We start from the raw sequence: 15,037 nt of genomic DNA, 5'->3' as shown, positions 1-15,037 counted from the left end.
TCCTCCCTGGGGCGTGGAGAGTCTACCTTAGCCATATAAGGCTTTCTGAGGAAAGTAGGAGCAGATGGCCCAAAGGCAAGTCTCCATGGAGTCTTAACTCCAATTCCTCTATTTTCCCATGAAAATACCAGTAAATATGTCTGAAACGTAAAGGTCACTGGCTGCTCGTTTCTCAGCACAGTTCCCACCTCAGAGGCTGAATGTCAAATAGATCTGTCAGAATCACCACCCAGATATGGCTGCCCTGAGCAGGTATTAGCAGAAGCAACATGTCTTCCTGCCCTTTGCATCTGTCTCCCCCTCTGCTGGCAAGGTGATGCAATTCTTATCTGGAATTTGATAGGCTGTAGAAAATAATTACAAATGAAAAGGTTATTCATAATTTTTAAATGAGTTAATTAGTAAACCCAGTCAGACTCATTCATTACTGTAATTAATAATTGATTATACTTGAAATTAAACACAATTTTTCATCAAAATTCTAATTAAATATCTGTGCCTTTTTTGCCTGTTGATTAGATCAGTTGGTCTGCTGGAAAAGAGTCTTTGTTAAGGATATTTGTGCTTGGCTGAAACAATTAATTTGATTTTTAATAATTGATAGTTCCTTACAAGTTAGTCATCACAGTCTGTAATTATGGCCAAGCAAGATGGCCCAGCACACATGCCCATTCCAGCCCTCATCAGCTGGAAGAGACCAGGTACCAGGGTTGCCATGTCCAGCCCTTGAAGAAAAGGATGGCTGGTCCCCATACCTACAGTGCATTCACCTGCCGTGCTTAACTCCAGCCTCGTAGGCACCCTTGAGGGAAATCATCAGGGAGCTGTCAGGGGGTCACCAGTTGCCGTGTGGGAGAGCTGAGAGTAAAGTTTAGGGCTGTCTGGTACTGAGGTTCTTCCCAAGCTCTTGCTAGGTCTATCTACATGACGAGCAGAATGCCTAGGCTTGCCTCTTTGGTATCTTTCTAGGTGTGGTTGCTATAGTCCAGCCTTCTGCTTATCAGAAGCATGCATTTACTCTTAGCCAGGGCATGCTACTAGTGGACTGACTTCCTCTAATTGGAGTCATAAATTCTCCTAACGTTATCTTACATCCACCTCCTTTCTTGCCACGCCCATACTGTCATTTAGTTAAGTTGAAGCCATCAGATTTTCCTGAGCAGTTCTTTGTAACCACTTTCTAATAGCTCTGGCATCACTGTGGCTTACAACCTAGCTGTGGCCTACAAATATTGATATGTAGCTCTTCAATGGTTCTTCGATTGTCCATACAGTAAGGTGTCCTTTCTGTTTGCTCCAAGGTGATCATGAGAGACCTTACAGTTCACATCATCCCCTGAACCCCATCCGTGTCCAAAACATATTTCCATTGCCCAAAGAAGTCATGGCACAGGTTCTGTTAATCACTCATGATAGCACGGTAATGCCTCTCAAGACAGGCTCCCTTTGCCTCTCTGGTGATAGCTTGCTAGAGGGTTCTTCTTGGCAGAGGGAAGTATTCTGCCTTTCTTTGGCCTCTGCTAGTCAGCTCTATTTTCACTTACTAGCTTATACTGAAAACAATCCTATTTGATTCCAGAACTCTCTCTGAACTCCTTAACCTAGATTCATGGCTTTCTCAGGCTTCCATGACCTACCGTCAGCTCACCAAGAGCTAAAACAAACCCACTTTAGGTGCCTTATTTTTTTAAGAGGCTTATTATCCCAGAGGTCAGAGAATCCTCACTGAGTTCACAGCTCCTTAGATTAGTCTCTGTCCCAGGAGAAGACCAAAAAAGGGGAATCAGAAGTGGGAAACCAGATTTTGCTAGAAATGTGTCCAAAGAATGCCAAATAGAATCCAACGTGCTGGCCAGGACTAGAAGTCACAGGACTGAGGTCTTTCTTAGGTACCCTGGGGTTAGGTAGAAAATTCCCAGGCAGTGTGGCTCCGGGCCTTTGCTTCTCCCTCAGCCAGCTCTCCACTCACTGGGACCTGCTGGTTCTCATGCAGGATTTCCTTAGCTTCAGATGTGGTTTCATAATCATGGAAGTTTCTGGCAGTTTCTATAACCACCCTGCCTAACACTCACCTGGAGCTTTCCTGGTCGTTTCTTTTTTCCCATAGAATTCTCTACCTCCCTGTCTCTCACCCTTGTCACATGGAACAACAGGAGAGGCCGACCTACCGCCCAGTCCTCCTAAGTTGTTATTTCATCTTAGCGGCTCTGATCTAGGACACTCATGTCCCAGACCACTATCTCAGAGTCCTCATTGCCTTGTGCCTCAGTTCTAGAGAACCAACACATGCAAGGCAGATCCTAATATTCCTTGCCGGTTCAGCCTCAGAGGAGAGAGCGGAGAGCCTGGAAGAGCTGCCGTTATGGTGTGGACACAGGCCAGACCAGTGCAAGGCATCTTGATACAGCCTATGCACTATGACTGTGGTGCTGGTACAGGGCCTTTGGCGGCCCTAGCTGCTTCGATTGGTGGCCCCTGGCCAAATGGGAGCCATGGGGAGCTGTGGGGGAGGAGGAAATGCTTACCCACAAAGTATGCGAGCAGGATGACGAGCGTAGCTGAGATGAGGATGGCGCTCAGCGCTGCACACTTCCAGTTGCAGTACTTGGAAGGCTTCTTGAGGTTAAAGGCTGGTCGGGAGAAGGTGCTGCGGGGCAGGGGCCGGGGTGGGGGCGAGTACACGGTGCTAGACGTTAGGGGGTACCCTGGGGATGTGGTGCAGAAGAGCGGGGAGGTGCCTCCGGGCTTGAAGAGGAAGTGCCTGTGGATGGAGAGAGGTGGGAAGGTGTCAGGGTCTGCCAGCTAACCAGGCTCCCAGGCCAACCTGCAGGATAGAGGCGCAGAAGGAGCATGCAGAGGAGCCTGGAGAGAGAGAGAAAAGAAGAGAATCACCACAGGGCAGGTGACAGGGTCAGGAAGAGTCACAGACCAGAGCACAAATGGGGCACAAGAAGACACGTTCCCACAGAGCACTCGGTGCTACCCACAAGAATACCCACCCGAGGCCGAAGACACTGCCCACTCAACAGAGGTTGCCCTGAAGTCCTTTTCCTGGGAACAGTGGAGCTGGGGGTAGGGGCTGGGTCTTGTGATATAAACTCTGTTTTCTAAAGCCATTATAGTAGCTTAGGAGGATGTCTAAAGTCCTGAAAGTCTCCTGGAGGCCACTGGGACTTTTTTTTTCCTATTACTCTAATACCTGCATTCCAGTGAACGTTGATAAGGCATTGGAAGCCCTTCTTTTTAAATGGATTTTACTGGGGTAGAAGCCAAGAGCTCACTACTAAGTTCTGCCCATGAATGGATGGCTAGTATGAATGCCCTCACAGCCTTAGGGGCCTGGCTGCTGTAGGCAGAGCCCATGTGATAGCTGTGTGGAGGACAGGCTATCAAGCCCATCCTGTAGCCCAGCTGCAGTCTTGAAAACAGCAGAGTACGGTCAAAGCGCATGGTTGTGGCCAAAGGAGGTGTTGAAAGATCCTGCCCAGTGTGGCCTGAACCATGGCCTTGGGGGGACTCGTGCAAAGCTTGGGTGGACTGCATGACTTATCCCACACAGCCCTGCAATCTTAGGACAAACCCACCGCCCCTGGGGTAGAAGACATTCAGACCACAGCGTACACACTCAAGGCCACATAAGACATGGGCCTGTGCTGTGTTAAAGAAAAAAAAAATTGTTTTGTGAGATGGTTTCCAGGATGGCGAAGGCAGCCGATGAGATGCCGAGAGCTGCATATTAACGAGACTGCTGTTAATATGCTGGGGTGGGGGATGGGATATCTCAAGGACACACTTGCAAGTTGAACATGGACTTGGGGATGTGCATGCAACATGGCATCACTTCCCCGAGGCGTTCCCAGGGAAAGGTCTCAGGGGTCTGCATGCAAGTGCAGGAGCGACAGGGAGAGCACACACACAGAGGAGCACGGGGAGGGGTGCCACCTACCCGTCACTGTAAGCCCCATCATGGCGGGAGGCGCTGAGAATGTCCATCTCAATGAGGTTGTCCTGCAATGTCCCTAGGAATGGCTGCTTGCCTAGGTTTCTACGCACACATGGAGACATGAATGAAGCAATGAGTCATGCATCCATGGAGGGGACAGTAGAGAAACAAATGAGAGTGGCTGTTGGGTGCAGCTGTGCATGAGACCAGCAGGGACAAAGGTTCCAGGCAGCAGGTCAGTGTGCAAAGCCGCATGTGCGAGGGATCCACCTGGCACAGAGCATTCGGAGGGAGCACTCTCCATACAAACCCGCGTGGCTGGAAGCTGTGGACATCCACCTACAGTTCTCACTGAGCAGGACCGGCAGGTGCCCCAGTAGTGGGCTGGGCACATTATATCTATTTTCAAAACAGATGCTATGCAAGGAGGCCAGGGTGATCCCAGTACAGTAGAGGATGATACTGGGATGTGGATGTTCTCTTGGGACTCGCCAAGGGCACCAGAAGCAAGGCTGGAAGCAAGGATTTGCACTTGATCTCTGGATCCAAAGCCCAATGCTCCCCTCTACCTGACTCATTCCATACTTATTAACGCAACATCTGGGAAATCCACTTGGCTTCTCTGAAGACCAAGAGCTCTTGTGGCCCTGCATTCTGGAGAGTTGCAAACTGCCCAGACCCAGCAGAGCCCCAGGGACTCAGTTAGTTGGTGTACTGAGATGGGGCCCAGCAGAGCCCCAGGGACTGGGATGGGGCCCAGAAGCTGTAGTTTTCCTAAGTCCCTGTTGATGTGGACCCTGGTTAGGGTCTCACCATCCCTCAGCTGTGTGTGAGACCAGGGCAGTGACTGATCAGTAAGGAAGACAGTTCCCTGAAGACAGGGAAGGTGTCTGTGGTGGCATTACAGTACTTATGCATTCACCTGACTATACCCCAGAATGAAGACAGCCACCCTTGCCCTTATGGGCCTCACCTGTACCTGCTAGGTGATGCCATTCACCCTCGAGTGCCCTGGATTCCCCCCTCCAGCTAGTTTCAGGACTGTTGCGGCCTCACGATAAGACATACTAGAGGGAGGAGAAATGGCAGCAAGCCAGCTCCAGGTTCCAGTACTGCCAAGGAGCCCTTGTGCCTCTTACCATGCCTTAACACAAAATATTCAGGTGTAAGGTTTGGGTTTTTTTTTTGTTTTTTGTTTTTGTTTTTGTTTTTATGCCACCTTCCTGGTGTGTGACTTTGGGTACAGATCTTAACTTCCCTTACTCATCCTTCCTATACACTGGGCATGATAACAGTATGGTTGCCGTGGGGTCAGTTGGGATGATGCTAAATGCAACAGTCACCCTATCCTGTAGCCATCACTCACGGTCTGCTCTTCTAGAGCTCTGTGAGTGACTCACATTTACCCCTCACCCCCATGCTTATCAGGCCAGAGCTCTGTCATCTCCCCTTGCAACAGAGGAGCAGCTTTTCTGAGGTCATATCACATGGTGAACAGGTGGCAGAGTTTGTCCTGGCGCGGGATTGGTTAGTGCCCAGAGCTCAGAGCTTCTGCTCCAGAACTCTACATAGCCTGACTTTTGCCTGTCACCTCCTCAACCTAAGAGAAAGCACCATCTGGAGATCCCAACATCCCAGTGACAGCGGCAAGCGAAGTGACACTGGTTTGTAGCTGGGACATTGATAATGAGGCGCTAGTGCGCTGTGCTCTGTGGAGGGTCACAAAGCACAACCTGAGCCCACCACTACCAGGATTTTCTGCCATGAGGCTCCTACAGTGCCTGGGAGGTGTGCAGGGGTTGAAAACTTCATTACTCTAGGCAGGTGGCGCTGCTGATGGGAGGCCTGAGAGACAAGGCGGATTCGGAATTTAGGCCCCATCTGCATCACTCTGAGAATCTATCCAAGGGTGATCACACGTGAAATATACAGATCCTCTCTCTGCCCCTAACCCTCCCCAGGCCTGACCAGTCCCACAGATCGTATGAGCCCTGGTTTGGATTGCTCCTCCGAAGTCATACTTCTGGCTACAGACACACTTGGCTTCCTTGCTCCTCTCAAACAAGCTAAGCCTGAATTGTTCTGTAAATATTCCCTTGGATCATACCTCCCTCCAGAGCTATGACTTCTTACAGATCCACAGCTCCCCTTCTTTATCCCCAGCCACTCTTCACTGACCCTTTTGCATTGGTTTAGTACACACACATACACACACACACACACACACACACACACACACACACACACACCACACACCACACACACACACACACACACACACACACACCACACACCATACACACACACACCACACACACACATTCACAGAGTGATGTTGGAGAACACTGTCTGCACAATATGTTTCTTCCTCTTATAATTCCAATTCTGCAAGGCAGGTGTCCTTTATGTCCAGCTTGTTGCTATGTGCCCAGAGGAGAGGATTGCCCAGTACATGCATGCACTCACTAAACAGATCTGACCTTTGTGTTGCTGGGTTCAGGGCATGCAGGAGGGGCCTGCCTGGCATATGGCAGACACACAGTCAGTGCCTAGAGACAGCAGCCGGTGGAGGGTATTATTATCTCCTTTATTATCTCCTTTAGTCTCTTGTTTTAAGAAGGATTTTTTGGTCTCTCTTCATCCTACATCACCCACCATGCAGAGACCCCACAGAGTTGGCTCAGAGGACCTGAGCAGAGTTCTGCTGCCTTCCTGCACAGCCTGTTTCTGGGAACCCTTGGGAGTTTGACAGCAGCCTATATTCAAGAGTCTAGCCTGCACCTCAACAAAAATAAACAAATAAGTGTGTGTGTGTGTATGTGTGTGTGTGTGTGTGTGTGTGTGTGTGTGTGTGTGTGTTTAAAGGGCCAAAAAATAAGATCAAAATGTTAATGATAGGATATTTCAAGTGCCTAGATAAAAATATTTTTACTTTAAATCTGTGTCTATGCATGTTCATGTGTGCATGTTCACATGTGATGTTAATGTGCGCTAGTGCACATGAAGGTTGGAGGATAACCTTGGGAATCATTCATCTTTTTCTTTCTTTAAGACAGGATCTCTCACTGGCTAATTAGGCTAGGCTGGCTGGCCAGTAAGCCCCAGGGATTCATGTCTCATAGTGGGATTATAGTGAGTGCTATCACATCCCGAATTTTTATTCGGGTTCTGGGGATCACATCCATGTCTTCACAATTGGAAAGTAAGTGACTGACTGAGCCGTCTCTTAACGTCCAGCCCTGTTTTAACTTTTACAATTTAAAATAGAATAGAAACATGTTTAAATGGGGAGAGAACTGACAACTGTCCCTTAAAAGCCCAGAGCCAGAGGACAAGAGGACAGGCAGGCAGTGGAGCAGGATGAAGGATTTCTCAAGCTACACAGTGATGGATCTCCTGGAAGTGCTTCTGATAGCATGCCAACCTGGGCATTCATCATGTAGACCATGGAGACATGTGCCCTGATCTTAAACCCATGCAAGTCAGTGCGGTGGCAGAGCAGAGACCATGGAGACATGTATCCTGAGCCTAAATCCATACAAGTCAGTGTGGTGGCAGAGCAGAGACTGAGTCACAGGTGTCCTAACTCCCAGCTCAAGAAACCCCTAAATGTCCTACCCCCACCAATACTTTAGATGTCTAACTCCTATGAGAAATAAAAGGTTCCTGGAGTTTTTTCATGGAAACACAAGCTCTTGTGCCCACTTGGGGTCATAGTCCTGCGTGGCTCCCTGCCCACGTATGCTGACAGCTCAGGTATGGAGGTTTGACTTATGATTAGGCATGATCTTCTTGTGTGTGGGTAGTACTTTTACCTCAGTTTACAGACCTAGAACCTGAGGCTTGGTGAGACTTCTCAGGGTCACATGGAAAGGAAAAGACAGGAATGGGGTTCAAAGCCGGTGTCCTTGACTTTGGCCCTAGCTGCACTGGGTTTGGCTGGCAAGGGCTGTGTTATTCTAGGATTGGGGAGGGATTTGGTCCCCTTTACACACAGATGAGTCCCTGAGCATCCTGAAGCAGGAGCTTCCAGGGCTACTGGTATCATCCAGAGCAGGAGGAGTTTACCTTGAGAGGGAAAAATGTGTGGTTTTGGGAAGGGAAGTCCCCAGACCTTTAAGAGAAATAGGTCTTTAGGATGGTCCCACCCAACAGCCAGTCTGCTTACATAAGCCAGTGTGCTGGATTGTGTTTCAGTCCACAAAGCCCTGGGATAGCCACCGTCACATCTGATTGCCATCTCCCAGTAGTGTAGGACAGCGGGAATCATACCCTAAGTGTGCAGCTGACATCTCACAGTGTGCAGGTGTCAGTGACTCAGCCAAGCTCACAAGGAGTCAGAGATGCACCTGGTGCTCAGAGACAGGGATGGGGAAAGGAGACAACAACAACCACCACCACCACCACCACCACCACCACCATCACCACCACCACCACAACCACAACAACAACCATGACCTAGATCTTCCAGACCACAGCGATCCTCTGAAAGGCCAACCTCATAATGCCACTACTTAAAAGCTGTGAACAGCTATTGACCAACTTCTGGGATTCTGACCTAATGACCACAGGAAGGGTGGGACCCCTTTTCAATGTCCTGAGCCCCTCTGCTGCTCACTTCTATCTGTCATTCTCAGGAGATCTCTGTCCTCCTAACTTCACCCAGCTATTTACCATCTTCCTCCGCTCCTCCTCCTTTCTGGCTCTGTGCCTGTGTCTCGCTTCTCTTGAGCTGAGTATTTTCTCTGCTGGCAACGCCTGCCAATGGATGCCTTGGGAAGTCACTTCACTTGTTACTTATTCTTGAGACAGGGTCTCACTATGTGCCTCACACTCACCATCCTTCCGCCTTAGGCTTCTGAGTGCTTGTCCCACCACATCTGGCCCAAGAAGACAACTTTAAGTCATGTGGGTGGGGGGTGAGGGGTGGGGGAATTGAGGTCAGATAGCTCAATGTTCTAGCCTTCCCATGCTGGCTGTGGGATCTAAGGCAAGTAACTTAGTGTTTTATGATTCAGATCCTCCCTGTCCTTCCTCTATCAATGGAAAGTGGTGCGTGTACTTGTGTGTGTGTGTGTGTGTGTGTGTGTGTGTGTGGTATGTGTGAATGTATGTGTGTGGTGTGTGGTATGTGTGTGAATGTGTGTATGAGTATGTGTGTATGTGAGTGTGCATGAGTGGTGTGTGTGTTCTAACGAGAGTACTTATGCAGGAAAGAGTTAGGGTGCAGACTACTGTGAAAGGCTGTAGCTAAGACTGCCCCCCAGCTGGCATCTGGGAACATGGACTTCAGGAGGGTTTCCCGTGTGAACCGATAACAGGTGATTGCTCCACTGTGTACAAACTACATATTTAACTCAATGATGCATGTATGTTTTCCTTCCAAGAGGATGTGACTTAAGTATGTTCTAGTCAGAGGCTGTGCCTCCGGCCTGGCAGCTTTCACTGAGGGATCAGGGTGTGTCTCTTCTGGGTGATACTATGAGGTGAAGCCTCTGGAAACTTGGGCCTGGTTTGAAGCCCCTGACTTCACCCTACACACCTTTTCTTTACCAATTTGCCACACGTTTTGTCACCACAGTGAACTCAGAGCCATACTCACGACAGACTGTCATGAGCCCTTTTTGCCAAACCTGGAGTAGTCTTGGGGACCTCAAACATAACTATTTGTGGGAGAGTTGGGAGGGGGATTAAGAGGCTGTATGTGGGAACTAGTCTGGATAACATTCGGAAGCTCCCAGGGAGGTCTCCAAGAGTGCCTGGCATGGCTATGGATGCTCTCAAGCACATAAAATGATACCTTTTCTGTTTGCTCCTCTCAAGCATCATCATTAGTGCCCACCTTCCCTTCAGAGGTCTGCCTCCCTCTAGAAGCTTCTTGCATAGCAGTGGGCTTTGTCTTATATACATCTGAGATCAAGGCACCCAACAACAGAGAAGACTTCCTATTCAAACTCTCCAGCCCTCATTTTACAAATAAAGCAAAGAGGCTCAGGCAGGTCAAGTGACGTTCTGAGGTTGCTCTGCCTCATCAGAAGGCATTGTGTCTCATTTGGGGAACCACAGTAGGGTTGGCCTGGAGATTGCTGGGTAGCCCTCATTCCTGAGGTTACATAGGCTATTTCCCAAATTCAGTTTGAAGAGGGGGAAAAAGGCTCCAGGCTCCCGGACTAGGCCTGTGAAGAGCTGAGGCAGAGCAGAGGTCTGACAGCCTTCTGTTCAGGCTTCCCCTGCATCTGACAGGAGCCTGATGGGTTATTAATCAGACAGTCCCTATGAAATCAATTAAGCGCATGATGCTACAGCCAGTCAAAGAAGTGGATCAGAGGTTGGGGGACCTTCGGCACATGGCTCCACACACAAGAACTACAGATGCTCATGTAGGGCTTACTCCAGCTCTAGGGGGCACAAGAAGGTCCAGGCTCCTCCCTGAAGGACTCAGTTAATCTTGGGGATTGGCAGAGGTACAAGAGGTATAAGAAATGAGCAGGTCTACAGAAGCCTGCTCTCTCCATCCTTCTGATAGACTTGCTTTTTCTACCAGGATGAAATGCAATCCCTCTTGGTCATCCTACCAGCTGCTATGGTATCTGCACATTTGCTTAGATTCCAGCATGGACTCTGCTTAATATTGAGGGAAGTGTGTGTGTGTGTGTGAGTGTGTGTGTGTGTGTGTGTGTGTGTGTGTGTGTGTGTGTGTGTTACTTACGAGCTTCTCCTGGGTATGGGCAGGACAATATTTGGGGATAACCTGTCAAGTAGAACTGCTCTATTGGGCTTCCTCATCTTCCCCTCTGTATCCTCAGGACTTCTGACTCTCTTTATCTCAGTCACATGGCTCTGGAGCCATTGGGAAGCTGTGCCGTTTCCCCACCCAAGTCTCAGTTAAGCATAGTGAGTCACCTATTTGTCCCATCTTTACTTTTTATACTTGTGTGTTCATATTATAAGCTCCCACCCATGCTGTGGCAAGCGTTGTGTCACTGGGGACCTCACAGTAATGAAAGCATAGCATGTCCCTCAGCTTCCTCTGCCATGACAATCTTTCGCAAGCAACTGTTCTCTCAGATATTGTAGCGCATAGTAGGTAACCGGTGAGTATTTAATGATAATGAGTACTACCGTGAATTCCTGGAGCCCCTAAGACATTATATTGCAATGTAATGGGTAGAAAAGCCGGAGGATGAAGATGGTGGGTTAAAGTTAAAATTACAGGTCTCATGTGGCTGAAAATAGCTATATAAGTCCAGTTGGTCTTATGCTAGGTACAGGGCAGTGAAATTGTGCACTGCTGGCTGTTGAGGACCCAGCCAAAGCGGAACTGAGTGCCTACCTTGTTCCACTCCTTTGCACACCTCTTGCCTGCTTTTATAGAAGAAGCCTTACCCAGCTAGCTTCATTGCCATTGCCTAGACAAGGCAGGTGATGTTTGTGAGTCTATCAATTGGAACAACACATACCTTTAGTAAGCAGCAGGCTAGCACTGAACCTCAGCCCTGGTGGGTTCTAAAATCCTAGCCTCCCAGAGCTCTCTCCTTCTACCATTGGAGAATAGCAGCCAGAGGCCAGGTACTTCATACCAGCTTCAATGAACAGATATGTGGTAGAGACATGTTCCCTGCTGGTCTGGTCACCAATGGACCATAGTGTCCAGCTGGTCTGCCCTCTGCCCACCTAGCCCACCCATGCCCACCCAGCCTCAGTCCACTGGGACCCACCTGGTTTCCAGTGGGATGTTACTGTTGAGTAGCCAGTTGTCCTGGGCATGGGTTGGCTCCTGGGCGCTGCCTGCTGGGGGCTCCCCAGAGAGTGAGTGGTCTGTGGGTGCTGGGCTGGGGTTGCTCCTTGGGGTGAAGTTGCCCCTGTTCAAGGAGTTGATGGAGGCCGCGTGGTGCTGGTTGGGGGTATGGGCGTGGGGCAGTGGTGGAGGAGGCGTCCGGAGCCGAGGGTGGTTCTGCAGGCTGCTGGGATGATCTAGGAAACAAGCAGTCATGGTCAGTGGGCTACTGGCTGGGTGAGGCCCCTGGGGGACAAACAGACTACAGGGGAGAGAATGAGTGTGTCCAGTACTAGCAAATCACATAGTAATTCATTCAATCAAATCAGAGGTTCACAGATAGCTCCGAACTCCTGTTCTCTGCATGTGCTGGGCCAATAAACAAAATAAAAACTCCCACCCCACTGAACATAGACTTTAGGAGAGTAATAGGAAAGAATTTTTTGAGAGGGAGAGCAGGCTTGAGCACGTAAGACTCCAGTTGTCAATATCAGCAACATTATTCCGACCAACAACTTCACCTTTGATCTGTCACATGTTTAGGGTTTGGGTCTTTAGAGCCCAGTCTCTCACCAGTGGCTTCCTCACTTGAGAGTGAGTGTGTTTGAGATGGAAGGTCTGGCACCCTGAGCCACAAGAACCCTGGGGTAGGGACCCAGGAATCTGACTTTACAGAGCCCCTGGGTGAGGGATGCATGGTTCAGTGTGAGAATCACTGGTCCTATAAATGGTGCATAGTAAAGGAAATTAACAAGATAAATAAGTGCAATGAACAGTTAGCTGAGAGTCTGACAAACCTAAAAACACAGGGCTAGGGCAGAGCTCTGTCTGTACGAAGCACGTGCCCCATGACGGTGGAGAGCAGCCTGCCTTGGGGCAAGGAGGGCTATGAGGAGGGCTTTTGAGCACAGTGAGCCATGCTGTGTCTGGGTGCATAAAACCCACCAGTACACTTACTGAGCACACACTGTGTGCCAAATGATGTTCTGTGCCCCATACAGATGAGAAGACTGAGATAAATATTTTATTTAGTCCTTTCAGTTACCCAGAGCAACATGTGTTAAAACCAAACCAAACCAAACCAAACCAAACCAAACCAAACCAAACCAAACCAAACCAAAAAGCTGGTCTTGGAGTGGATAATGTGAGTTCCTATGGGAATGTGGTAAAGCAGATTCTCTTTGCAAAGAAATAAAGCAAACTTCGCTGTAATGATGGCAGGCCTGGGAGTGAATATTTCCCCTTCACCTAAGCTACTCTCACAAGGCTGTATGATTGGGAAGAAGTCAGGAAGTTAGAATCCAGTCTAGGATTCTACCATTTAGTAAACATACAACCCTGGACAAGTCACTGAACCTCTTTGAGCCTCAGTTTTCATATCTGTGAAATAGGAAGGGCATTTGTTCCTGAGATTATAGTACTACAATGATACCAAATTGGCAGTCGACAGGACCAAAATATATTAATGGAAGATATATCAGTCTTGACCTTTTATGGTAACGAGATACAAAGTAAATGTGGTGGGAAACTGGGGGAGTAGGTTAGAAGTAGAAGGGAGAAGGACATGATTGATAATCTATCCAAAGGGGACACATTCCAAGATGCTACCTGTAGTGCAAAGTCTGGGTTGGGCTCTGAGGTACTCCTGCCTCCCAGCCTCTTCTCTCATCAGCTCCACTACAATACCTTCTCCAGCCACGCGACCCCCAAAGGTCAGGAATGGTGGAGGTGGTTCAAGGGACTGAAACATCAGTGCAGGAAAGGAGGGTCCCCAGAGACCATCGAGTGTGGATGAAGCCCACTGTGCCCTGAAGATGCTGAAGTCCTCGGTCAGAAGAGAGTTAGCACAGTTGTCCCTTGAGGGGAGAGGTGAGACCATGGAAGTCAATCTGACCTGGGCAGGTCGAGTATCCACGCCTCTCTCAGTGAACAAGCAGCCTTTGATGGAGAAAGTAAACGTGGCTGGGGGCCATTTGCTGTGCCCAGCGCTCCTCCAGCAGCACTTTCCATTTGAGACAGGACTCCTACGTAGCTCTCAAAACTATGTCCGAGGTTCTCAACCTGCGGGGTCATAACCCCTTTGGGGGTCAAATGACCCTTTCACTGGGGTGGTGTATCAGATATCCTGCATATCAGACGTCTACATTATGATTCATCACAGTAACAAAATTCCAGTTATGAAGTAGCAACTAAGTAATTATATGGTTGGGGGTCACCACAACATGAAGAACTGTGTTACAGGGTTGCAGCATTAGGAAGACTGAGGACCACTGAACTATGTAAACCAGATGGACTTTAAACTCAAAGGGATCTCCCTGCCTCTGCCATAAACACACGCACGCACACACAGTTGTCAGGGTTCTCCAGTATCTTCTCTTATTTTATATGTGCAGAAACCTTGAACACTGGTGTCTCTGCTGACTCTCAGAAGGCATAGAGAGGTTCCTGTGAGTGCTGAACAGAGCCATGGATGACAGAAAGGTACTGGGCCTTGGTGTCCCACAGCTCTGAGGTCAAGTTTTGTTTCTTCCACTTACAAGCTGTGACTGTGGGTCTGGCAAGGTGTTTCCTGACTGCTCTTTTCATGCATGCTTTCACACACACACACGCACAGACAGGCGCATGCACATATATATATATATATATATATATATACATACACACACACATATACATGTACATACACACATACACACATGCATTCACACATATACACACACCCATAAATAAATGTAAAAAATTTAATGTAGCATTTTTTTAAAACCTCTATGATATCCATCAAGTCACTGACCTTCAGAGTTGCAGTTTTCTGGAGATTTCTTTCTAGAGAAAATACCTACCATATAAGGGTGTTTTGAGATTCAAATGAGATGCCGCATGTGAGGTGCTCAGCACAGTGCCTGGCATACAGCATTTCAACTATATGCTATTTTCTTTCCTGCCCTGGGGACTAAACCCAGGGCCTCATCTGTGCAAGACAAGTGCCCTGTCATGGCTCTACATCCCATTCCTGCAAACCATAGCTGCTAGTCCACAATAATGATAAAGGCACATGAATGAATAAACCATAAATAGCACTAAATGTCACCATGGAGATGACTTCAGCATTTTACACAGAAGTTCTAAAAAAAGAAAAAAGAAAAAAGAAAAAAAAAGAAATGCAAAGGAAGAATAGGGAAATACTGCACAGAAGGGCAGCAGGCAGCAGGCAGCGCCCTTTCCCTGTGGCTGATGGATTTCACTGGGACCAATCTTCTGGCTCCCAGAAGCCAGAAAAGCGCCTGGAGTTCAACACAGATCAGAAAAGTGACCAGAAT

The 15,037-nt window shown here is 48.5% G+C and overlaps 1 protein-coding gene across 26 annotated transcripts in view; it reads right to left on the bottom strand.

Moving 5' to 3' along the window:
- Positions 1–15,037, bottom strand: part of Tenm4 (teneurin transmembrane protein 4) — a 739,850-nt gene that overhangs the window by 204,407 nt on the left and 520,406 nt on the right. For 19 of the 26 annotated variants that reach the window (NM_001310762.1, XM_006507806.4, XM_030242548.1 and 16 more), the window contains 3 exons: positions 11,662–11,917; positions 3,947–4,045; positions 2,526–2,761 (listed from right to left, as the gene is read on the bottom strand). In NM_001310762.1, the coding sequence (NP_001297691.1) occupies positions 2,526–2,761; positions 3,947–4,045; positions 11,662–11,917 (591 nt within the window). The remainder of the gene's footprint in view (positions 1–2,525; positions 2,762–3,946; positions 4,046–11,661; positions 11,918–15,037) is intronic. The other 7 variants (XM_030242547.1, XM_030242546.1, XM_030242552.1 and 4 more) reach the window with 1 other exon arrangement.

This window comes from Mus musculus, chromosome 7 (assembly GCF_000001635.26).
Source record: "Mus musculus strain C57BL/6J chromosome 7, GRCm38.p6 C57BL/6J".
Taxonomy (NCBI): Eukaryota; Metazoa; Chordata; class Mammalia; order Rodentia; family Muridae; genus Mus; species Mus musculus.
The sequence above is the reverse complement of the archived record's forward strand: the minus strand, read 5'-3'. Positions and strand labels throughout refer to the sequence as shown.